General features: G+C 52.7%; 10 protein-coding genes and 1 non-coding gene across 11 annotated transcripts; 6 read left to right on the top strand and 5 right to left on the bottom strand.

The window, feature by feature from the left end:
* Positions 1–166: 166 nt before the first annotated feature.
* MMM1 (ERMES complex subunit mmm1) lies at positions 167–1,705 on the bottom strand (the record flags this gene model as incomplete). The annotated part of the gene is made up of 2 exons (XM_051494176.1): positions 167–1,601; positions 1,647–1,705. 2 exons carry the CDS (start codon positions 1,703–1,705, stop codon positions 167–169), a joined length of 1,494 nt encoding a protein of 497 aa, XP_051355855.1.
* A 214-nt stretch (positions 1,706–1,919) lies between these two features.
* J4E92_002774 (uncharacterized protein) lies at positions 1,920–2,204 on the top strand (the record flags this gene model as incomplete). Its single annotated transcript, XM_051494175.1, has 1 exon — positions 1,920–2,204. One exon carries the CDS (start codon positions 1,920–1,922, stop codon positions 2,202–2,204), a length of 285 nt encoding a protein of 94 aa, XP_051355854.1.
* Positions 2,205–2,412: 208 nt separating this feature from the next.
* On the top strand, positions 2,413–3,604 carry J4E92_002773 (uncharacterized protein; the record flags this gene model as incomplete). The annotated part of the gene is made up of 3 exons (XM_051494174.1): positions 2,413–2,538; positions 2,591–3,442; positions 3,491–3,604. The coding sequence occupies 3 exons, from the start codon at positions 2,413–2,415 to the stop codon at positions 3,602–3,604; spliced, it is 1,092 nt and encodes a 363-aa protein (XP_051355853.1).
* Positions 3,605–4,023: 419 nt separating this feature from the next.
* Positions 4,024–6,183, top strand: J4E92_002772 (uncharacterized protein; the record flags this gene model as incomplete). The annotated part of the gene is made up of 2 exons (XM_051494173.1): positions 4,024–4,418; positions 4,467–6,183. 2 exons carry the CDS (start codon positions 4,024–4,026, stop codon positions 6,181–6,183), a joined length of 2,112 nt encoding a protein of 703 aa, XP_051355852.1.
* A 352-nt stretch (positions 6,184–6,535) lies between these two features.
* J4E92_002771 lies at positions 6,536–6,623 on the bottom strand. The gene has a single exon. It is a non-coding gene; the product is annotated as a tRNA-Gly (tRNA).
* Positions 6,624–7,636: 1,013 nt separating this feature from the next.
* J4E92_002770 (uncharacterized protein) lies at positions 7,637–8,229 on the top strand (the record flags this gene model as incomplete). The annotated part of the gene is made up of 2 exons (XM_051494172.1): positions 7,637–8,075; positions 8,144–8,229. 2 exons carry the CDS (start codon positions 7,637–7,639, stop codon positions 8,227–8,229), a joined length of 525 nt encoding a protein of 174 aa, XP_051355851.1.
* Positions 8,230–8,398: 169 nt separating this feature from the next.
* On the bottom strand, positions 8,399–9,354 carry J4E92_002769 (uncharacterized protein; the record flags this gene model as incomplete). Its single annotated transcript, XM_051494171.1, has 5 exons — positions 8,399–8,722; positions 8,786–8,952; positions 9,010–9,016; positions 9,067–9,238; positions 9,290–9,354. 5 exons carry the CDS (start codon positions 9,352–9,354, stop codon positions 8,399–8,401), a joined length of 735 nt encoding a protein of 244 aa, XP_051355850.1.
* Positions 9,355–10,246: 892 nt separating this feature from the next.
* On the top strand, positions 10,247–11,452 carry J4E92_002768 (uncharacterized protein; the record flags this gene model as incomplete). Its single annotated transcript, XM_051494170.1, has 1 exon — positions 10,247–11,452. One exon carries the CDS (start codon positions 10,247–10,249, stop codon positions 11,450–11,452), a length of 1,206 nt encoding a protein of 401 aa, XP_051355849.1.
* Positions 11,453–11,721: 269 nt separating this feature from the next.
* On the bottom strand, positions 11,722–12,426 carry J4E92_002767 (uncharacterized protein; the record flags this gene model as incomplete). Its single annotated transcript, XM_051494169.1, has 1 exon — positions 11,722–12,426. One exon carries the CDS (start codon positions 12,424–12,426, stop codon positions 11,722–11,724), a length of 705 nt encoding a protein of 234 aa, XP_051355848.1.
* Positions 12,427–13,486: 1,060 nt separating this feature from the next.
* Positions 13,487–16,068, top strand: J4E92_002766 (uncharacterized protein; the record flags this gene model as incomplete). Its single annotated transcript, XM_051494168.1, has 3 exons — positions 13,487–13,627; positions 13,680–15,045; positions 15,098–16,068. The coding sequence occupies 3 exons, from the start codon at positions 13,487–13,489 to the stop codon at positions 16,066–16,068; spliced, it is 2,478 nt and encodes an 825-aa protein (XP_051355847.1).
* Positions 16,069–20,092: 4,024 nt separating this feature from the next.
* Positions 20,093–20,899, bottom strand: J4E92_002765 (uncharacterized protein; the record flags this gene model as incomplete). Its single annotated transcript, XM_051494167.1, has 1 exon — positions 20,093–20,899. One exon carries the CDS (start codon positions 20,897–20,899, stop codon positions 20,093–20,095), a length of 807 nt encoding a protein of 268 aa, XP_051355846.1.
* Between the last annotated feature and the right edge of the window lie 2,270 nt (positions 20,900–23,169).

Raw genomic sequence — 23,169 nt, 5'->3', positions numbered from 1 at the left:
CATACGTCTTGCTCTAGGTACATTGGGTTTCGTACTCCGTCGAGTAAATATGGACCTGATGCGCCGAAAGCAAGACGTGTGCTGTCGCTCCACAACGCCGCCGCCGCCGCTACTGGTATTATATACATTCAGTCATGTCATCATACACATACATCCACTCCACGCTTCACCTCGGTAAAGCGCCCGGTATGGCTCCCGCAATGCCCGTCGTAGTCCGACTCTGCAGTTTCGGTCTCCCCGACCCCTTGGGCCGGTCTCTCTGCTCGCCCCGCCACCGCATGCCGTCTTCCCGGGTATTTCTACTCTGGCTACGAGAGTCTGTTGCACTGGGTTTCCTAACCCCAGCTCTGATCTCCGCCTCTCGCATTTTCTGGCCTTCTGCTTCTATGCGCTCTTCTAGGGTGGCGTTTTCGGCGATGGGGCTGGGAATGAAGGATGTTGAGCCGGGAGCTGTGCCGTTTCCTTCCATGACGGCGATTTCGTCGTCCTCATCCTCTTCGTTCTCGCCGGCTGCTGCGTCGGCGTCTTCTGTGGCTCCGCCTCGTGTGTTGTGTTTGCGGGGCCAGAGTGAGGGGAGCACGATTTGTTGGAAGCGGGGTTCTACGGCTCGTTCGTCGAACCAGGCATGTACGCGGGATTCGATGAGCTGAGCGATTTTGGGTACGTCTTGGAGTCGTGATCGCGAACCGACTAGGGAACGCACGGAGAGGTCGAGGCGGTAGTCGTCTAGGAAGGTGAAGGCTAATGTCGTGGGACGGTGTGGTGGGGCACCTGATGAGGATGCTGGTCGGCTCGGCGAGGAACCTCGGTGTGTATTTGATGTTGGCGATGGCATGGGCGCGGTGGTTGGTGGAGGCGAGGAGGAGGGTATGAAGGACACGGCGAGGGTTCCTGAGAATCGTACAATGCTCACAGCGAGCGCGACCGGCAAGACTGCAGACATGGGTTTCGGCCAGTTCAGGTTCAGTGTCGTCTCTACGCCGATGGTGATGACATCGCTCAGATCAACGTCCATGCGCGCTTGCAGTCTCTCCTTCTCATCTGTATTGCCTGGCCCGTACCAAAATCCGTCTTCTGCTGGCATAACTCGGCAGTTGCTGAAGATGGGGAACTCATCACCCAATGCTATCTCCGTCACTCTGATCTCGCCAATCCAGTCCGGCTTGCTGCCCGTGTTCAAGATATCGGTGAGGGAGGTAAGGATCGCATCGTCCTGCCGTGCATCGGCTCTCAGCTGCGCGATTGTCTGCGCAATGAGCACATTGAACCAGTCTAAGCTCTCCGGTTGGTGTCCCTTTACGTTGTAATACGTCTTCGCGAGGATAGTCTGTATGCTTGGGCCTCCCCTGCTCTCCTCGCCTTTTCGTATTATACTTCTGGATGGTTTATGCCGTAAGGAGAGAGACGTCGAGTTTGCGCGCGTTCTCAATTGCTTATACGACTGTTGGTGGGCCAAGGTTCGAGCTCGGCGGAGCGAGTTGAGATGCAATGCGCGGTCGTCGGCGGACGGTGGCTCTCCGAAGATGAAGAACTTTATGAAGCAGAACATCAAAATCGCAATCGAAAGCTGTCCAAGAAGGAATCCTTGTGTGAAGGAGAGTCTGTGGTAAGTTAGCGGGGTCTCTGCATTTGATGGGCAACTGTACGATGACGAGCCGCCCTGTGTGACGGGCAGCGCCACGGGTGTGGGCACTGCTTTGACCATAGTCGCGACTGGAGAGTTGCTACCGCGTTGACAACTGCATGTTGGGTGTGGATGGTGATTTCGAGCAGAGGCAGAAAGACGTAATTGTGCATCGGACCTTGGAAGGATGCCGACCTAGCCATATCGATAAGCCTCCTAATCACTCCACGCCCATCTCCGCAGCCCCGAGGTCTCCCCAGACCCAGAACCGCGACGAGGCACGACTCTACCTAGGATGCCCCTTCTCTCCAAGGTCGTCACCTTTAGGACCCCCACCAACCGCGCCGCTGCCATTAAGGCGAATAGAGTCATCCGATCCATCAAGAGCCGATACCGCGCCCAGGCCTTCCTGTTCCTCGCGTACCACTTCTTCCTCACGTCGCCTATGCACCTCGACATCTTCATCATGTTCTTCATTCTCGTCAGCAACTTCATGAACCGCCAACAGGCCTTTCCCAGCCATTTGGTCATCGAGGGGCTCCGCTTTCTGATCGACGAGAGGAGGTTCATCATGCCTTGAGTGCTGGTTTACCAAGCCTCATTTCCGACGCGATACGGAAATACCCTGGATTACTCGCGTACAAATATCGAGTGCGCGACGTGGTTTCGTTGGCCCTTCACCTGAACCAGACGGAGATAGCGGCAGTTGCAAGTCCGATTGGTTGCCAAGCTCCCCACCTCTGGACCAGTTCAAGATCGCATACCATTGTAGCGTCTTCAACCTCCTTATGGATTTCGATACCCAAAGTCAGAGCCTCTCGCCAGGCGCTGCAACTCACAACCCCAATCTCATCCTTCCAGCAACTTGCGACCCACCATCTGAGCACAATCCGCCCAAGCGAGCAGTATGGATAGTAGGTCATCAAGCATGTTGCCTTGATCTCGATAGTTAACACCTACTTGCAGGTCTTCGGAGCGACCGGTCACATGGGACGATCCCTCGTTCGAGCGATACTAGCGCACGGCGACCAATGCACCGCGGTGGGATGGACTGAAGAGAACACACCTGAACAGATGGATAAGTGGAAGAACAGAAACTGCTTGGGTTTACTATGCGACGTGAGAGTGCGCGAGACAGTGGATCAGGTCATCAGGAAGAGCATCGAATACTGGGGCCAGGTGGATGTCATAGCGAACAGCACCGGCTACGGCGTCATAGCAGCATGCGAGGACCAGGACGAGTACGACCTGCGCAATCAATTCACCACAAACTTTCTCGGAACCCTACACATCTTGCAACTCTCCCTCCCCTACTTTCGCTCACAAAACTCCGGCCGATACCTCATATTCTCATCCACGGCTGGAGCCCTCGGCGTGCCTGGCCTCGGCCCGTACTGTGCGACCAAGTACGCCGTGGAAGGGCTCATAGAGTCGATGTTGTACGAAGTCGATATATTTAACATCAAAGCAACACTGGTCGAGCCTGGACATGTTCGATTGGACGAGCCAGATGACAACATACTACCACCCAGCTATACTTCGATGCCCGTTCCAGGAACAGGTCCGCCGAAGCCGAAACGTTACGGCCATTTCTTCGTGAAGCCGAACCCAAGCGAGCCCTATGCGGGACTGACAAGCCCGGCGCAACACGCGCGTCGGATGGTACAGTGGCTGAACGATAGACAACCGGTGAGCGCTGTGAAGAGCGCAGAGTTGGTGTGGCAACTGGGTCATTGCAGCTATCCCCCGTTGCGCTTGATTCTGGGTAGCTACGCCGTGGAAAGTATTCGCGACAGGCTGAAGAGTATCACTGAAGAGGTAGGCATTGTTCCTTTGCGCTGCGCCTAACATACTAACTCCTCACAGATCGAGGACTGGAAGCATCTTTCGTTTCCTGTTTCCATGCCCCCGGAAGAAGAGGATGGAAAGGATAATCTCAAAGAGGAGCAGGAGCAAGACGACGAACAGATGCAGGACTGAAGAGGAACGTCCGCTATTGGTACAACTGACGCGCGGAATCCCCATGCTGTACCCGCTTATACAGATGCCACAACTTCGAATCATATCGCTTGAACATAACGCGACAAACGACATATCGGTGTTTTGAACGTTTTCAGTATTACGATATGGTTACTCTTTCTATTAATGTCGAAAGAAACGAGACCAAAACCTTTCTCAGCTTACAGTCATCGCAATTGGGTCAGCTCGCTTCGCATGCTGTGCCACCTTGATCTATCTGTATAACGGGATTAGAACACGCGATGCGAACATGTTTGCTGCTTCCTTTGTTGCACGAGGTTTGCTTGTTACTCACTTACCGTGCTTTCTAGAATCATCTACTACTACATCTCGTCCCTTCCACCATTTGGAATCTTTCGATTCCACGCCAGACTGCTATCATGGACAATGAAATCCGACCGGCCTGGCAGTCCCCGACTTTCGCTCCCAACTCTCCTGGGACTGATCGAGACAGCTGGAAGACCGCTCCAGGCTCACCAAGAGAAGGCTTCAGATTCAACATTGATGCTATTACTGAGGAATGCGGAACACATTCCAGCGATGTTAAGAAGTTGAGTAGAGAACCATACGAACTGAGGCGGGAGTACAACGAAAAGGTTGACTATGCGGAACATAATTCAGATATCGACGGCATCGACTGGAGACCTGGCTTCAAAAACCAGTTTCCATGGATCGGTTTTGCAGGCCTCATGGTCATCTTCGTGGCGACAGCTACGGCTGTGGTCATTCTGGTGTCCTCGCACAAGAAGCGCGTCAAGGACTGGCCATTTACGAGGTAAGTCTGACAGATACACCTTGAATCGGGTCGCGACTGATGGAACAGCTTTCCTGCTCAGCCCAACGTCCTTCTCAACATTGCGAACCAGATCCAAAACCTAGGGCTGATCACTTTGGTAAGCCACGGACTGGCTATCGCATGGTGGAGAACAGCCTTGCGCGGCAGCTCTCTCCGCGTGTTACATCAAAATCATGCATATTCTTACAGCTTCTACGCGATTGTCACTTCCGGTCGATACTTCAACCTGGTGGCCCTCGCCGCACTTATGACCAAATTTGCTGTTGTCGATAGCACCCTATTTCAGAAAGCGACGAGGAGTATCGTAACTCAGCAAAAGGAGTACGCCAATTCCACCATGACTGGATGGGTTGAGAGAGACTGGCCCGCGAATTTTGGCGGGATACCGGGGGCAGATGGTCATATCAAGACGGTGGATGCGACATGGGCCAGCGTCTTGGATGCATACAACGGCAAGCTCGCGAATAGCAAGGTGCACGATTCCCTCAATGATACGGCATCTTTCTTCGATTGTCCCTATAGACAGGAATGCAGTGGTGCTATCGAAGGCTTAGGCTTTGCGTTCGATTGCACCACCGAATACGAAAATGTTGACTATGGGCTACGGCAATGGGAGGGATCTGATCATTTCGGCACACCTTACCCGTTGTGGGATGTCAAATTTAGACCATCATGGGCAAACGAAACCAAGACATACGCCAGTATCGAACTTAAGATGCGGTATGTCGACAGCCACGCTGGGAAGGACGAGCATTCCTGTCCAGGGATTATGAATATCCGCACATGCGAGATTAGGCCCGCAGTCGTTCGGTACCCCGTTACGGTCATGGTACCAAGTAAAGAAGAACTAGACGGCGGAAATATCGTTACACATATCAAGTTCTTTAATGACGACCGGTTCTGGAGAACCGGTACTAACTTGAACGATATCACCCAAATCGACGACTTGAAGGTGCTGAATATCGCTAAGCTCAACGAGTACTTCAACGAGACCTCTACTGTCGGAGCCCTGGCCTACATCATGAACAACCTCTATGAATCCTCCGCAAATATCAGTCACGGCTCCACCTGGGACATCGTCGCGCGAGGCGCTTCAGCTCAATCCATCTTCTACGCCGAATCAGATGAATCAGAGGACCGCTGCTGGTACGATATTAAGAAACCCGGTCGAGATGATCCCACCATCGAGCTCTTGCGCAAACTCAACACCTTAAGCTTCGTAACCGCTCTGTACATCAAAGGCGCCCCTACAACCGATAGAGACAAACGCAAAGCCCTCGGCATGGCCAGCCAAAACATCACCATATCCGTCACCGGCATCGTAGAAGAATACCTCACCTCCTCCGCCTACGTCTACGGCGCCCTCGCAGCAACCTTCATAACCGTCATGCTCGTCCTACCCGTCTACTGGGGTTTCTGGCAACTGGGTCGCAAAGTCACCTTGGGTCCACTTGAGATCTCACAAGCATTCGGTGCGCCCATCATCGCGCCCGACAAGATGAAAGCGTATCACGGCGACTTCGATCAGGTGCTTGAAGATGTTGGGGATAGGAGAGTGCAGTATGGGCAGCTCAGGAATGCGCCGCCAGGGCAAATGGGACTTGCGGAGCCGGAGAGGGTGGTTGTGCCTAAGGCTAGTCATCGGTGGCGGGTCAGTGGTCAGAGGGAGAACAGGAGAATTGGGCTGGGTGCAGTCTTTGGAGGTGCGGTCGCTGCGACCATGTCGGGGAATGCGAGGGATTGAGTGTGATCTGATGAAATGTCGGGGGTAATACGAGTGCGAGGCAAGGGCGAGTCTGTGCAGTCGTCCGGATTGCAGTATCTGGTGATCAACGGATAATGACTTAATGTATAATACAGGAAGGCGAATGCAGTAAGATAATAATGCAAGAGCAAAAAGACTACCTCCGGCTTCACAGTTTCCAAGTTCTTGTCATCTCGTCTGCCACGCTTCGCATCCCGCTGCTAGTGCGGGAGGGCCGGCGCTAGCCTCGCTTACGGCCACGTTTCAATCACGTGTGCTCATCACCAGCTCAAAAACATACTCTTTCCACCACAACGTCGCCAGGACGTGTAGATTAGCAAAAAGAAAGCAATGCATCGGCCGGGAATCGAACCCGGGGCTAGCCGAAACTGTCCTGTGAAGGATGGCAACGGCTAATTTTACCACTAAACCACCGATGCGGAGGTGGAGACCAGAGAACTGGACTGTTTGATGGAGAATTAGCCGAATTAATCGGATATAGTGCAGCTATGTGAGCGGTGACGAGTAGTTGGGTCGTCTGAATAGGAGAAAAGGTCAACTTTCCAGAGTTTGATCCCACTCTCGTGCATCCTGATTAGCCGCGTGGGTCAGACAAAGCGTTCGCCGAATTCGGGCAAGGCTGGGCTTGTCACGCCTCACACCAGGTGTGTGTCGGCTCTACATATCTTTCCCATCAGCGATAGTTTCAGTTCCTCCGATTGCCACCTCTATTCGCCAATGAATACACCCAAGAGAAATTCAGACCACGACCAGTTCGGAATGAGACTTGCTCCTACATATCAACACGCAGTTCACATGGCCAGTATGGCAGATGTAGTGCGTTGAGATTACCTAGGTAGTATCAAGTTGACTCATCTAGCATCTCAGATGCAATCAGACATGAATGGTATATATGACACGACTTCAGCCGCTAGTAGAGGGAAGGTAGCGACAGGAAGACATTCGACCAGGAATCGGCACTCAACGGCGGCTGTATGAGAGGCGGGAGGCGCACTCATTGCCGATGTGGAAATCTTCCGGAGTGCGGGGACATTATCTACATGCAATCAATTCTCCGACGCTTGAACGTTTCAGCCCTTGTACGCCGCAACACCAAGACAATGTACATTAAACGTGACCCAGCCGCCAGAGGAAGGTAGCATATCTGGCTGGATAAGAATCATGGCGAGTGGGAAGGATTGAACGATGCTCTCCTATGCGTGGGACAATATCCTAGCTTATCAACCCACCTACCTAATGAGGCCGAACGACCGTCCTTGATTGCAGCCACTACAGCAGTGAAGGTGTGCGTAGTAATCAGCGGTGGAGATTTACCATGAAAGAACACATGGTATATCATTAGGCATGCCGCAGCAGCCCTCATCGCTGCAAGCCCTGAACAGCGCCGACAACCACAGCTCTTGATCCTACCCAAGTAACTACACCCAAGACCATGCAGTTCTCTCTTCTCCTCGTCGCGGCGTATGCCTGCACCGCCTCCGCACGCCTGACCTGGTCCTTGGCAAAAGCGTCCAACCCCACCGCCGACCAAAGAGACGCATACACTAAGATCGAAGCTGCAATGACAAAGGCCGTCGCTCGCTACGAGAGGTACTCCGACGCAAACAAGACAATTCGTGTGGCCTACGCCCCGGGCGTCCCTACTGCCGAGGCGAACTACAACGGCGATCTACGATTCGGCTCGAACCGCGCTTACATGACGGAAAGGACTGCGATGCATGAGATAAGCCACACGCTGGGAGTTGGCCAGACAGCGGCTTTTGACAGAAAGTGTGCTGCAGGCGATTGGCGCACTGCACTACCGCTGATCAGGAGCTTCGATGGAGCAAATGCGAAGATTACTTGCGGTGGTGGACACTTCTGGCCATACGGTATGACAAAAACGCGATGTTCCAACTGTACGTGAAACATAGACTGACTTGCCACGTCGATAATTCAGGCCTGAACTATGAGACTGAGTGGAGCGAGACGAATGCGAACCGGCATGTGCAGTTGATTGAGGCTATGCTGACTGACGGGATGTGAGGTGGTTGTTTTCCAGTATACTGTTACAATTTAGCGTTTATACAATGCGAACGAGCCCCGATCAATCATTGTGCTACCATCGTTTACCAACTGAAGTGCTGCTTTATCTTTCAAGCTGCCGCAGACCAGGCGGATAGAGCATCGATACATGTTTGAGTTTGCTCGCCGTCTATTGCTTCAACTTCCAGACGCTAATCATGTCGTCGCCGCGACTTTGTTTGAAAGACACCGGGGGCTTCCAATACACGACCCTTTCGAACGAGCCCTGCTCCTTTCCTGTTCCGAGAAGATTGCCGGAGTCGTCGAACAGGCCATCCGCACCATCGGCTAGGAGGTTCCAGTGTACACCGTTCAGACCCCATGGCGGACCTTGAGCTTTCAGAGGCTTCCACATTGGAAATTCGAGGCACACGAGAACACCGGTTGGCGACAAAAGGCTCTTCATGCGATCGGCCCAATCTCTTCGCATCTCAGGAAGCAGGGCACACAGGAACTAGATCGACGTTATTAGCACTCATTATGAGAATGTCGGCGACTCTTTGCATGCCAAACGTACTGTATAGTCATAGATTAGATCGAAACCCTGGAAGTCGGGTCCGAAATGAGCCTCAAATTCCTTTTGGAAGAAATCGCCGAGCACAACGTCAGCGACATGGCCAGCTGAAGGATCTAGATGAGATTTGACGTTCTCGTTGGCGGTATCCACTGCTCCTTGGGAAATTTCTAGACCCCATGTCCTAAAGCCATGACGTGCTAACAGCGCCACATCATGCCCCTTACCGCAGCCCTAATGCACGATGAGCCTCTTGTTAAGTACGCTCGTTACGAGACACCTACAGGCACAAATGCCTTCAACTGCCGTTGACTCTGGTCTCGGAACAGCGTCTCGCGATAAGGGTGTTCTTCAAGGAACATAGTCAGAGCAGGCGAGGCTTGGCCACGATCCCACAGATCCTGTTCCTTCTGTTCCCACAGTTTGGCCCACCCGTCGCTCTGTGCATCCCGGGTGCTGGAACCGTTAGTTGTGGCTACGGAAGTGGCGGCACGTGGCGCTCCTTACCTGTAGCCATCAAAGTGGGAGACCAAGCGGGTCCTGTTTTCAGCAAACTGGGTTTCGGAACTCATGGTGCAGGTGCGGAAGGATGCAAGGATTCAGGATGTCACGGCAAAGCCTGGAAGTCGGTTCAGTGGTGATACAACGTAAAGATCTGTTGATCCATGCGCCACGCTAACCTCGTGCCTGACGCTACCTGGCTGGAGACAGCGCATCCTTGACGTCACCCCACATTTTTACCAACAACACCACTAGGTAACTTGCTTCGGTATACTTGCCTGCCCAATCGCGCGAGCTTGTGATCTTCCGCACCCATCGATGGTGAGCCAGATACGGTAGACTTTTAGGATTGCGGCTGTGCGGCATAGAGCACGACCGGGGCGTGGCTATGGTAGTGCTGAGAACAACATCTCGTTGCATAGATCCAATATCGGAGTGAAGCACAGGCTATGTGCCTACCGACCCACATGGACACTACTGGACACAGCCGTTCTTGCCACCACGGCTAGCCAATAAAGACTATGCGAGAAGTCACTGCGTTGTGACGCCACAGCTTGGGGACTTCGAGATTAACTTTGCTAGCCGACATCCGAATGATATTACCCGACTTCCTGCTTCCTCGCTTCAAAAGCCACATCTTGGCCATTCATAGGCCAAGACTTTGGAGTTGAACGTCATAGGGGCGCAGTAGGGAGAACAAGAATAGAGCTTTGCGCCTGGCAGCTGGTTCCGAGATGCCGTTTGGCTCCGCGAGAGCCACTCGGAGCTTGAGTCGTTGCAGTGCACTCGCTCACCGTTCCAATGTGTTGGCGCGTAGCACTTTCCATGAATCTTGGAGGGATGCCACTTGCGGCTCTACAAGAGTCACGGCAGGCGCACTCTCTTGGTATGAGTCCCAAAGCTTAGTGAGCGCCATTCTCCTTCTCCTTCTCATCTCTTTGTCGGAGACTTATACCAGCACCCATGGGTCGCCTTCTCCTAAACACAGTCCCACACAGCGCGCGGACTCTATACTACCTGCGCTACCGGGTCGCTGTTGTATTCTTCATACTTGCCCTATTCCAGCAACAACATCTGTACCTCACTAGTCGACAAGCTCTCTCAGAAAAGTACTCTGCGACCGACTTCAACTCTCATAACGAGGGAGGCCTACAAGCTCGATCTTGGCAACCCGATGACGAAAGTTCGAAGTTGGAAGAAGAGCTAATAGCAAACCGGGCGTCTTGGAAAGTGCTTGGCGAGGGCTGGGAGGGCAAGGTGTTCGCCTACGGAGACTCGGTTATCAAGACGTTCACGCCAGGCCGGAGTCCATTCCGAAATTGCGCGCCAGATGCGTCCAAATGGCCAACGGAAATACCTGCATCACTACAATTTGGGGGTTCCGCTGCCGACGATGCGAACGCGACGAAGAACGGCTTCCTTCCCGTGAGAACACATTTCATGGCTTCTACAACGCCTGGCGAACCGGCCGAGTGGCACCTCGTCACTCCTTTGCTCAAAGGCGGCAATCTTCTTTCACTTGCCAACAAACTGTCGTCGGAAGAAACGCCTATGGCTTATAGTCAGGTTGATGGACGCTATCGGCCAGCCTTCAACCAACTACTTAAGAATCTGGGAACTTTACACCGTGCAGGCTACTGTCACGATGATATTAAGCCGGCGAACATCTTTGTTCAAGACGAGTCCCACTGGGCAATCGGCGACTTGGGCAACATACGAGAAGTGTCACACCCCTACCACTCGTCGCGTATCTGGAAAGACAACGACCAGCTAGGGGATTGCCGCGCAAACGATGTGCTACGGGCTTTGCAGACATACCTGAAGTTTATCCAGTCTTCTGTTGCCGATGAAGACGACTTCAATGCAGCCTTGTATAAAGGCCAGACACCCTTGAGCAGACTCTTTTGGTGGACACTTGCCGATACACCACATATGAGTGCCAATGAACTTCGTCAACGTTCCCTTTCCGAGCACCCTTTAGCGGAGACAAAGGTGGATGACAGAGTCCCTGTACCTGCGCGACCTCATGCTTTTCTGAGCCTGTTCTCCGAGCGCGAGGCGGTCAAGCGGGCCACTGACCAAGCACTTATGACACGAATGGACGAGAGGAGCGTACGACTTTGGGGCATGGTGTGGTTGTTCGGCGTGCCCCAGCCGGATCTTTGTTGAGCGACCTTTAGCGGTTTGTGGAGTTCGATACCCATGGTACACGGCGTTTTATTACTACCTCATGAATTGATTCTTCATATTTTTCGGCAGAGAAGCAGGTTCCAAATTGTCTGGTATTACAAAGTTTATCTGATGAAAGTGAAGAACTCCTGTTGCATCGGGTATCAGCCATCTTGGCAAGAACAATCTCCCACACGTTGTTTCCTGCATTGCAGTCAGTTTGGATCCCGTTTGGTGGAGGGAACACCGCTTACCTGTAATACATGATCTCACCACCAGGGGCAGTCGTCGTAATCAATACCGCCGCCGGCGAAATCACCGTTCTGGTAACTCGTGTACGTCGTCCTTGCCCTGTTTATGCGGTCTTTCTCGTCCTCAACCACAGCTTCGAGCTCTTCCCTGTCAAGCTTATTATGTTTCTTGACATATTCGTAGACCTGGTACAGCGAGAACTTCTTCGCCTTTGTCTTTGTGTTCTCGTTGACCTTGTATTCGACACCAGCGTCGACGAGTTCCTGAGCCGTGACCTTCCACCACTTCCTGAGGTACTTCTCTTGCATGTAGAGATGGTACGTGCCACTCTTGAAACGCGATGGAGCGCTGGAAACAGGAGGCAACGCTCCACTAGCTCTGCGTTCTGCGTTCCACTGGTCGATGGCTCTCCGGATAATGTGATCGCGTGGTAGGTTTCTGCAGCATGCGCTGGATATCCATCCAAGGTACTGTTCGTCGAAGCGACTGATATGCGCTAGTGTGTTCCCCCTGTGCTTCCCGGTTTGAATGAAGTAACTGTGCAGAGGGTTCCTGCGCGCGGACTCCGCGTCTGGAGATTGCTCGTTGATGTATTCGCGTTGTACGTCGAAAGACCCGGGACCTTTACCCCGCCCGGCGTTGTTCCTTGGTGACGCGCCGTAGGGCGAGCTGCGGTAGCTCTGGGTATGGCTCTTCTGCGGTGCCCGGCCGTGGTAAGGCATGGTAGATGTAGTTGGTAGTGTAGTGTGAAAGTACTTTTGCAAAAAGAGGAAATGATGGTGGGTACGAAAGAAATGGTAGCGAGCGCGCGTCCAGATAATCCTTCTCTCTCCACCTGAACCAGTGACGCCTGCGGAACCGGAGAGCCGACAGCGAAGTTTCGCGATCACCGTTGGTGCTTATCGATAAGGCACGTGTTCACGCGTCTCCCGAGGTCCAACCGTAAGAGGAATAGACTCCTCACATTGAGATATCCAACCTTGGAAGGAACGTGGTTTGCAGTCCTGGTCAGACTGCTTCCGCTACCATTGAGCACACATACCGGTTTTACAAGTCGAATGACTTCAAATGACACTTCTCGGGGTGCTTCTAGACAGCCTCCGTTGTGGCGAACCACTTCGCTGCATCAAATGACTGGTCTTGAGGTCTGCTTTCGTTTGGAGCGAGTGCTGTAGTAGCAATAACCATGGCGAGGATCTTCCTACAAAGTGCACGAATGAGCAGTATCTTCTTGGGAAGGAAATGGAAAAGAACAGCCAGCCTGCGTCATCATACAGCAGTCAGTTTGGCCTTCAAAAGATGCTGTAGCAGGTGCATTCGAGCAATCTGCAACTACAGCTGTAGTCCCCCCAGTCATGTATCATCTTGTCCAATGCTCCTACGACCTTTGTTTTGCTAGTCAAACCTGCCCATTGCCGGATGGGAAGTACATATTTGCAGGTATCCGCTCTGTGACACGTCATCTGTCCAATGAACTGTACCTAGTCAGTACCGCCGTCGAATTCTTTGTACTCATTCACAGTACATAGCATATGATCACGAGACGAAATTGTGTCCACGCCAGCGAATAGCAGCTGTTACATGCATGCGGTGAGCGATATGCGGTGAGGAAGCCTCCAGAAAACGAGGCGGGTAACGGACCGGGGTGAAGCTTGTATGAGTCGCGTGGCTTGGGCGGCTAGCGTGCGCATCATGACATCGCCAGCACCACCATCCATCCTCCTATTAACAACGACCCTCAACGTCGATTTTGTTTATGGCGACTCACGAGAGCACCTGGCAATGATCAAAGGCAACGGTACTTGCGGGAATGGCACCAGCGACCCCAACGACCCTTACGGCACGCACCGGCCGCAGCGCGCTTTCCACCTCCAGGTCTCCCTCTCCGCCGCGCTCGGCCTAGTGGCTTTCCTGGCCTTTTGCGTGCGTACTCGCAGTTTTGTCTTCCGACCTACCTGCTGACTGGTTGTATTAGTTCCTCCGCCCACGATGGAAAGGCCTCTACTCTGCACGCAAGAAGCAGAACGACCTCGCGACATCGCTGCCCGACCTTCCCGATAGCTTCTTTGGCTGGGTTATACCGTTATGGAGGATCACCGACGAGCAGGTGCTCGCCTCGGCCGGTCTCGACGCCTATGTATACCTCGCTTTCTTCAAGATGGCTATCAAGTTCCTGCTTGTCACGCTGTTCTTTGCGCTAGCCGTCATCAAACCAGTCCACGACACACACCAGGACAAGGAGGGAAAGAAGTCTTCGATCGACAAGAAGCCCAGTCCTGAGCGCATTGAAATACGAAGTACACTTTCGACATTTGCCTCCGGCTACGAACAATACACCGACTATCTGTGGATGTATCTTGTATTCGTGTACCTCTTCACCGCCCTCATAATGTACCTGATTGTTTCGGAAACGAGGAGGATAATCGATGTCCGGCAGGAATATCTGGGAAGCCAGACGACCATCACCGACCGGACCATCAGATTATCTGGTATCCCTGTCGATCTACGGTCTGAGGACAAGATTAAGGACTTCATTATGGATCTCGGCATCGGGAAAGTCGAAAGCGTGACCCTTTGCAGGAACTGGAAAGAGCTCGACAACAAGGTCGTCGAAAGACAAGCTGTCTTGCGGAAGTTGGAAGAAGCCTGGACTGTCCATCTTGGAAGTCGAAGTGTAGAACGAAGCTTGGAAACTCTCCCAGTCGTCCAGCCACATCCGCCACAACATGCTGAGAGCAGCGGCAATGAGGAGAGCGAGACAAGCCGCTTTCTGAGTGACGCAGAACGAGACCCTGGCCACATCAGCCCTTATGCGCAGCAGCGCCCGACAGCGAAGATCTGGTACGGCCGTTTCAAGCTGAGATATAAGAGAGTAGATGCCATTGACTACTACGAAGAGAAACTGCGCAGGCTCGACGACGAGATTCGTGCGCTGCGCAAGAAGGAATTCGAACCGACTCCGTTGGCGTTTGTGACTATGGACAGCGTTGCAAGTGCGCAAATGGCCATCCAGGCTGTCCTCGACCCTTCGCCACTACAGCTCTTAGCCCACACAAGTCCGGCACCACAGGACGTGGTTTGGTCCAACACATATTTGTCTCGCGGCCAAAGAATGTTTCGATCTTGGTCGATTACAATCGCTATTGGTATCTTGAGCATCTTCTGGACAGTCCTGTTCGTACCTATCGCTGGTGCTTTGAACACGTGCTCCATTCAAGAGGTACTACCCGGTCTGGCAAATCTGCTGCACGAGCACCCCAACCTCGAGGTTCTTTTCAACAATCAACTCCCTACGTTGGCAGTCTCTCTGATCAACGTACTTGTACCTTTTTTGTACGATTGTAAGTGTGCCAGCCGCCAACACTCAATGTCCGCCATTTTAACATTTTTTAGGGCTTGCCAACAAGCAAGGGATGATCTCACAGGGCGATGTTGAGCTATCAGTAATTTCGAAGAACTTCTTCTTCGTCTTCTTCAACTTCTTCATTCTCTTCACCATACTGGGGACTGCTTCCGGTTTCCTGGCGATGCTTGAACGCTTCGCCGAGAAGCTTACAAGCGCTACGCAAATTGCATACGCCTTGGCTACATCGCTCTCTAATCTACTCGGCTTTTACACCAACTTCATCATCCTTCAAGGATTTGGATTGTTTCCATTCCGACTTTTGGAGTTTGGTGCCCTTTCTCTGTACCCGGTCTATCTGATTGGCGCCAAGACTCCAAGAGATTACGCCGAACTGGTACAACCACCGGTCTTCAGTTACGGGTTCTTCTTGCCGCAAACCATCTTGATCTTCATCATCTGTATCGTCTACAGTGTGTTGCAAGACTCGTGGATGGTTCTGCTCACTGGCTTGGCCTATTTTATGATTGGTCACTTTGTGCACAAGTATCAACTCTTGTATGCAATGGAGCACAGACAACACTCGACTGGCAAAGGCTGGACAATGATGTGTGACCGCGTTCTCGTCGGTGTCGTACTGTTCCAAATCACTGTGGCTGGTCAACTGGCTCTGAAGAAGGCGTTCAAACGGGCCGTCATGGTAGCGCCGCTCGTAGTCTGCACACTGTGGTTCCTTGTTGTGTTTGCGCGCACTTATCGGCCACTGATGAAGTTCATCGCTTTACGGAGCCTGCGAAGTCCGGAACAATCGGAGCTTGGACGCGACGTTCAAGAAGAAGCGGTTGCCAACGGGCAAGCAGGCAGACTTACACTAGACGAAGCCCGTGAACGTGGCCTGCGGTTCCAGAACCCTAGTATCATCATGCCTTTGGATGACGTATGGTTACTACAGAAACATGGAAGGCCTCAGAACGGATCTCATGGATCTGGGACCGATGATGCCAATGGCAGCTGGGAATAGCCCAGGCGCACTTTCCTCGACAAGCTTAGGGATGTTCCTTCTTGTATGCATCGGACATCCTTACCACCTTGTATAGTCGTCGTTCTTTCCTGGTTTGTGTTTGTTGATACCCACTACCGCAATGAATTTGGTTATGTTCTTACCCCATTATACCTCACGTTCTTCACCCACTCACCGCAGGCACTTCTGCCGCGATACTCATACCACGCCACGCATTCTTTCGTCATTCGAAAGGAGTCACATCCTCTGAACTGGCTAACACTCCTCTGGTCTCCTTCCTGGTCATTATTATCAGCAACTCACCTTGAACCAACGGTGCACCTCCATCACGGGGGTGCTTCAATCACGTCTTCTCAGATATACCTTTCGCGTGGGGTGGCGGAAACCAAGTCCGAATCAGCGCTTCCTATCATCCAACTCGAACCTCTTCGGGTAGCCTCGTTCTCGGGATCGCCAACCACGCGCATACTGTCTCTCACTCCGCCACGTTCCCGCCGCGAACAAATGTCGCACGCAATGGACTACGCAATAACGACCCCACTACTGGCTGACACAACCTTATCGCAGACGATACCATTGGACGAAGCCGCCCCGAACAATACAAGCAAAGCGCAACCGCCAGCCCCAAGACGCTCCGAAGTTCTTCGCCATGTCTTCCCTCGACCTTCACGAACCCGTATTCCTCATAGTCGCAAGACCTTACCTCGGGTTGCCAAAGCCGACCGTTCCAATACTGCTCTCGCATCCCGTCTACAATCTAGGCCGCGGGTGGCCTTTCACAGATACATCACTTCGCTCTTCGGTAGCGCCGCAGATCGTAATGTGATAGCAGACAGTCCGGAAGCAAGATCGCGAGCATCCAGCTTTGGGTCCAGACCGGGATCCTCGTTATACGGCTCAGTACCGAGCCTAGACATGGTATCGCCTGCCACGTTCATGTTCAGTGGACCAAGCCTCCGCTCCGTAGGGTCTTACAGCGACTCAATGTCTCGCCTTCCCAGCCTCGCAGAAACTAATAGCGACGTACAACTACTACGACGAGCGCGGACCGACTCTTTTTCAATGCTCGACAGTGCCAGCATTATTGAGGATGCAATCCTGGAGCCTGGTACCGATCAAGGCATCACTCGAACTGTGACTGATGTTCTACTCGGCGTTCGCACACCGTCGGAAGAAGATGAAAGCCCTTTTGTTATCGCGCTTGAGGACGGCTCTCCATTCTTTACTCCTGCACAGGGTCATGTTAAGTGCAGTAATGCCAATATTGTTGGGCACGCACCTACGTCTCCGGTTCGTACTTTTGCTACGCTCCTCTCACCGTACTTGGATACGGCTGCATGGAAGTCGTTGAGGCTGACAAATCGTGCTTGGTATCTTGCTTTGAGCGTGGCAGCACCACCGACCTTTCCTAACTCATACCACCTTCCAGTTGAGATTCTTCAGCACGTATACGATTACCTCGGCCCAAAAGATTTCAATGCCGTACGCCATACGTGCCGACACTGGATGCGAGCAAGTCTCGATAAGAAACTGCTCAATACAATGCTAAGCAGAGGTGGTTGGCTGAGTAGCACTGAAGATACTACTTCCATAGCGCATAGTGCCGCTTTCCATCCTATTGCGACCGCTGCCTCGCATAGCGAAGAATGGTCACTGAGTCGATACCTTGCTCGGCAGTGTGCTTTGTCATCTGGATGGAGCGGCAACGGACTGGACATCAGAGCCGCTATCGTGGAACGCTCTGACATTGACTTCACTGAGCTAGCCAATGGGTATGCTAGTGGGTTGGTGTTTTCCACAAGTCTCTGCGGTCGGTTTGTATGTGTCGCACGAGAAACCCTAATCTACATCTACGACCTCGAGAGTGGACTTCCGGTGCCCATCACTAGCGTCGTATGCCCAAGAAGGGTCATTGAAATGAGCATGGACGTCTCCTCTGGGCGACACGCTATCGCTGCGCTTCTCGAAGGACGCATGGGCCTGGTTTGCGAGCTCCACTATGGACGCACAGTCGGAGGCAACGGTTCCGTCGATGTACATGTTGATGTTGATGGGCCGGAGAAGGGTGTCACCACATCTGCGTCTATTCAGACTAGCTGTATCAACGACTATGAGGCTGGTATGAGTCTTCAAGGACGCAACACGGCTCGAATGCATCATCCATTCGTCCAAGAGCGAGATCCCACAACCTTCGATACGATTGGCGTACGGTCGAACAACCAGCGCATCAACCTCCACAATACGGATGATCATCAAACCCACGATCAACACTTCGTCAATCACGCATGGAACCTCAATATTTCCGGACCCTCACGAAGGCCTTCTTCCCATGGGCTTTGCACCTTCGAGTCATGTGTTCACACCGTCCCTGTCGAAAGGGGAACCACGACGATATACCGCCATCTCTGCGCCGAAGACGATCCACCACGCAGTGTCTCTATCTGCCCGCAACGTCGCTGCGTCGCCTTTGGATGTTCAGCAGGAATTGAGTTGCATTGGATTGATGCGCTCACAGGACAGAGCTTGAGTCGTTAGTTCCCGCTCACAGCGCCGAGTAAGTACACGTCTCTTGGGTTTACCATGCGCCTAACATCTAGCAGGCGATCACCTGTACTTTCTTTCGCCACGACCAGGCTTCGAATCTGCCAAGAAGCTCCGTCTTATTTCCAGTGCAGCACATCCAGAAGATCGGCCTGCCATCAGCCGGAAATTCTTCGGCCGGCCCACCATGGCGTCGTTTTGGGGTTCATTTGGGTTTGAATCTGCGACGCATCGTCCAGGCTCACCTAGTTGTGATCACTATCATGCGCTTCCGCTAAGTGACGGGTATCACGTCCTGTTTATCGACCCTGTCAACGGCCTATTGACACTAGGCTGCGACGCACCTCTTGGTGGACCTACGAAGCTTCTTCGAAAGATCACACTCACTCCGCCAGAACAGAATGCTGTACCAAGGCTGTATAGTGCGGCTGCGGATTTGTCGCAGGGAGTCCGCGCCATCGTGGCTTACGGCGACACTCTGCTATTGTACAGCGTTCCTCCAGACGTCATTCGTCTATCGCAGATGGAGCAAAATGCTAAGAGCTGGGATGCCTACAATGCCTCTACGGCAGTCCCACTGGGACATAAGAGGAACCATTGGCTAAACTAGTGGAATGAGCCATTTGCCTCTGATCAACCAAGACAACGCAACGGCGAGGATAGCAGCTCCATATGGCCACTCACTATTAGTGGCACCGAGATTGCAAGGTTGGCAGGCGTCTGTGAGCTTGCAATACAGACCCAACCTGAAGTACTGATCTGGGCATTCACACATACCTCCAAGTGCAAAACTTGGCGTCTACACAACTACGTTGACCCTGTTCTCGTTGAAAAGAGACTGGTCTGCAGGAATGGAATCATACACGGCGCCTCTTCCATCGACGGGTCCGGGGATGTCGTCATGACAGACGCGCCACAAGCTCCACGTGTCAGCGAATCCATCAACCACCACGTTGTGCGAGACGAGACGGAGACAATTCAAGCAGAGAGGTCACTCCTTGGCGGATTCGATGGCAATGCATCTGGTGTTCTGAAGAGAGTATCGAAAGCACTGGCCGTGGAGAATGATGAGTGGGTGGATTTCCTGGACGTAAGAGGTTGTGCAGAGGCTTGGTATGATGCTGATGGAGATGTGGTGATGTGGTATGGGGATTGAAGACTGATGGAGTTTCGAAGGGGAAACTGTGCGCACACGTTGAAAATGACGAGAGTAGTGATAAGGATGATTGAGGAGTGCGCCCTCTGTTGGGATCGGGATTATTCCTACCATAACCTATGACCTATAAACCCCTATAGCTAAAAACGGCCTCTCAAGAATGCAAGAGTAATACTAACTTTTGATACGGCTGGAGGTACCTTTTGCGCTGCTGGCAAGCGACCATCACATGGTTCTCATATACATCGAACATTCAACCTCATACTGCTCATTGCCCAAGCCCCTGACCCTCATATGCCCACACACGCACATCAATGCATCCAAAACCTACATGCACGCCTTCCCACCACAGCTTGAAAGCGTATGCACGTACCTCAACTTCCCCCCTTCAACCCTAAACTCATGACTATCCGGCAACCCATCAGCCCCAACCTGCCCTGCCACACCTCCAAAATCCATGATAATATCCACAGTCCCATACTCCTCGTCGATAACATATTGCCTGTTTACCAGAGGTACACCGCTCGGAACACCGACATCGCATCTGTCCGTCGCCTCACCCTTGCCCGTATACGCACCGCCTTCGAGGCGAGCGCACGGCGAGCCCCAGGGCACTGTGACGCTTTTGTTGTTGAAGAGGTCACAGTAGGCGTCTCCTGCTGCTTTGATGACAGCTCGCGTATCGCGGTTGGCGGCGGGGATGGGATCCCACTTCTCGCGCGTGGCCCAGTAGTATGTGCCTGTGACGTTGAAGAGCCAGTCTCCTTTGCTTGTCCAGATGGTGTCGATTTGCGAGACTTTTGTGCTGTTGTCGAGACGGAGTTGCGTTGCGATTACATACGGCGCGGCGGTATTGGTGACAATAAACTCAGTGAATGCAGCGCATTGAGTTGTGTCGTGTTGGGCTCGGGCATGGTCGATCTTCATGGGCTTGGAGAGGATGCCAGTTTTGATGTCGACGCTCTTCCGGTTTTCGGTGTATGCGACGGTGCTAGAAAGAGAAGGGAAGGTTGTTTGTCCTGCAGTTTGAGCGACGAGGAACTCGTCTGTGATAGATTTGAGGGCTTCGCGGGTACATGCTGCGAAGATATGTGTTGCAAAGGCAACGACCACGGTAGCGATGAGGCTGCGCATTATTGCAAGTAGGTGCGGCTGATATGAAGTCTACTTTACTTCAATGGTTCAACATGTTGATTTGACTCTTTTTATGACTATCAGCTGAAGTTCAGACCTATCTGGCAATGGATGGGGCCTTCTCTCCGGTCAGTTGAAACGGTATATGAGGCTAATATGCCCAGGTTCGGCAGTTAACGATCCATGCATGAGCGCAATATCCGTCCATCTTCCAAATTGCGGAGAGAGGGGATGCATTGCGGGTCTTCTGTAATGTGATGGGATGAAGTGGGGGAACAAGACAATTGAATACTGCCTCCAGTATCCATATGATGACGGTTGGAGTACCGTGTATGGATGAGCCACTGACTGTGTGCTGTCCCACCAGCACAGTTCCGGGCGTCATAGTACTTCTCAAAAACAGGTGCACCTTATACAAGAAAAAAGCTGAACAGGCTTAGAGCCTACATCGACGTCAGGCCACCTGCTTTGCAGATTTCTATGTTAATGTAGGCTGCAGACCTGTTCAGTCTTTTCCTAGGTTGACGTGGGTGTATCCTCCCAAAGAATATCGTACACCTCGTTGCGGAGCTCGGGCGGAATATCGAGGAACCCAGCCGGCATGCTGCGCGGAAGCTGACCAGGCTTTGTTTTTCCTACGTTCTGATGAGGCCTGATTGCTGGTATTGCCGCCGATGTAAGAGGAAAGTCGTGGAGTAGCGCCAGTGAAGTGTGGGGGTCGGACTACCAGACGAGAAGAAGCAATTGCAGTGTTGGGGTTAGAGTGAACGTTGTCACTGTTTACGCAGTTGCGTCATTGGACCCTCCCGAGCGTCCATGCGCTTCGGTGAGTCCGCGGTAGCCTTGGTGCAGACATTTGGGAAGCTGCACTCAGTCGTAGCGCGCCTGCCCTTAGAGCACACTCAAGCTACCTGTCTTCACCAGCACGTTTTCTCCTAGTGCCACCCATACTCTTTCTCAGCGACAGATCTTCTCCGATATGTAAAAACCTGATCCCACCTGCTCATCTCGATCGACGTAACGGCGCGTGAGCTCTTAGCATTACCCTGCGTCAAAACTAAAGTACCGCAGGTATGATTAGTACGGCATCTACACAGTCGCCTTGTGTGCGCCCATTCGAGCAGAAGAATGCTGTCGTTTTCCGATACACGGCCGTTACATTCACCAGACCTGTCAGATGCGACCATGGTCCTAGCCCAGACATACGCCGCTATCGAGTCTCATGACCGTACGTAGAGACGTCTCTTGCATGAGTGTTCTGTCCCGTCTCCACACGGTACCGGGCGGATGGCAACAGACTAGAAGCGGAAAACAAAGCAAACTAGGTGAAGCCGACAGCAAAGAAGCAAAATGCCCGAGACTCGCTACAAAGTTGACGCGGTCATAACAGAAGACTATCGAGGATGTAACGGTCTCGCCGAAATTCCTTCATTGGACCTTCCGGAATCCTGTTGCGACGTCTTGGCATTGAGGATGCTAAGACAAGGAGTCGTGATAGCAATGTGGATAAAGCGAAATTGAAAAGCCGGCAGGTCCTGCTTGCTACTTACCGCGCGAGTTCAGAAACAAGGCACCGACAATGAACACTTTGTATAGTTAACAAAAAGTCCTGTCACCAGCTCGGAACACATGCGATATGAGCGAATGCCAACCAATTTGGGTCGGCTGATCTCCAGGAGCCGAGCTGACGGTGAGAGCCGAGCGCAGATCGATCGAACGTGTTGAGACGCATGTAGGGTGAGGCTAGCTGACCGACCCCCAGATCTCCCGTAACGATTACGCGTTCGCAGGCGGGGTGAACAGAACGTTGAAATTGAAGCAAACGAGAGGTTGGAATTAATGAGGGGCGGGAGAGCTAAAAGAGACGGCGTCATGTCCCGCAGTAATGCTGCAGCGCTTCGTCGAACACGACTCTAGGGTGCAAGCCAACAGCGAGCGCCCGGGAAGCTGGCGAGCCGCGTTCAGCCCATGCAGCTGCAGAAGCGCAGCAAATCGTACGATTGGAACAAGAAAAACTCTCTCGACGAGACGCGTTACAGACCCGGCAACAGCTCGGAGTGCTTTGCCTCAAAAAAGGGCCGCAAAATAATGGTAATCATGACGTGCTGCCAGAGGGGTGGAGAGAGGTGGTCGCAGTTCACGAACTGAACGCTTCCCTCCAGATCAGCGAGGTTGGTATTGGCTTGCATGCGTGTAGCCATAAGGAGAAATATGCAGTAGCGGCCTGCCCGGCAGCGTCTGTGCTCTCATCATGGCAACATTGGCAAGCC

This window comes from Alternaria infectoria, assembly GCF_024043175.1.
Source record: "Alternaria infectoria strain BMP 0036 chromosome Unknown scaffold_3, whole genome shotgun sequence".
Classification (NCBI taxonomy): Eukaryota; Fungi; Ascomycota; class Dothideomycetes; order Pleosporales; family Pleosporaceae; genus Alternaria; species Alternaria infectoria.
Note: the sequence above shows the minus strand (reverse complement) of the source record. Positions and strands in the feature narration are given on the sequence as shown.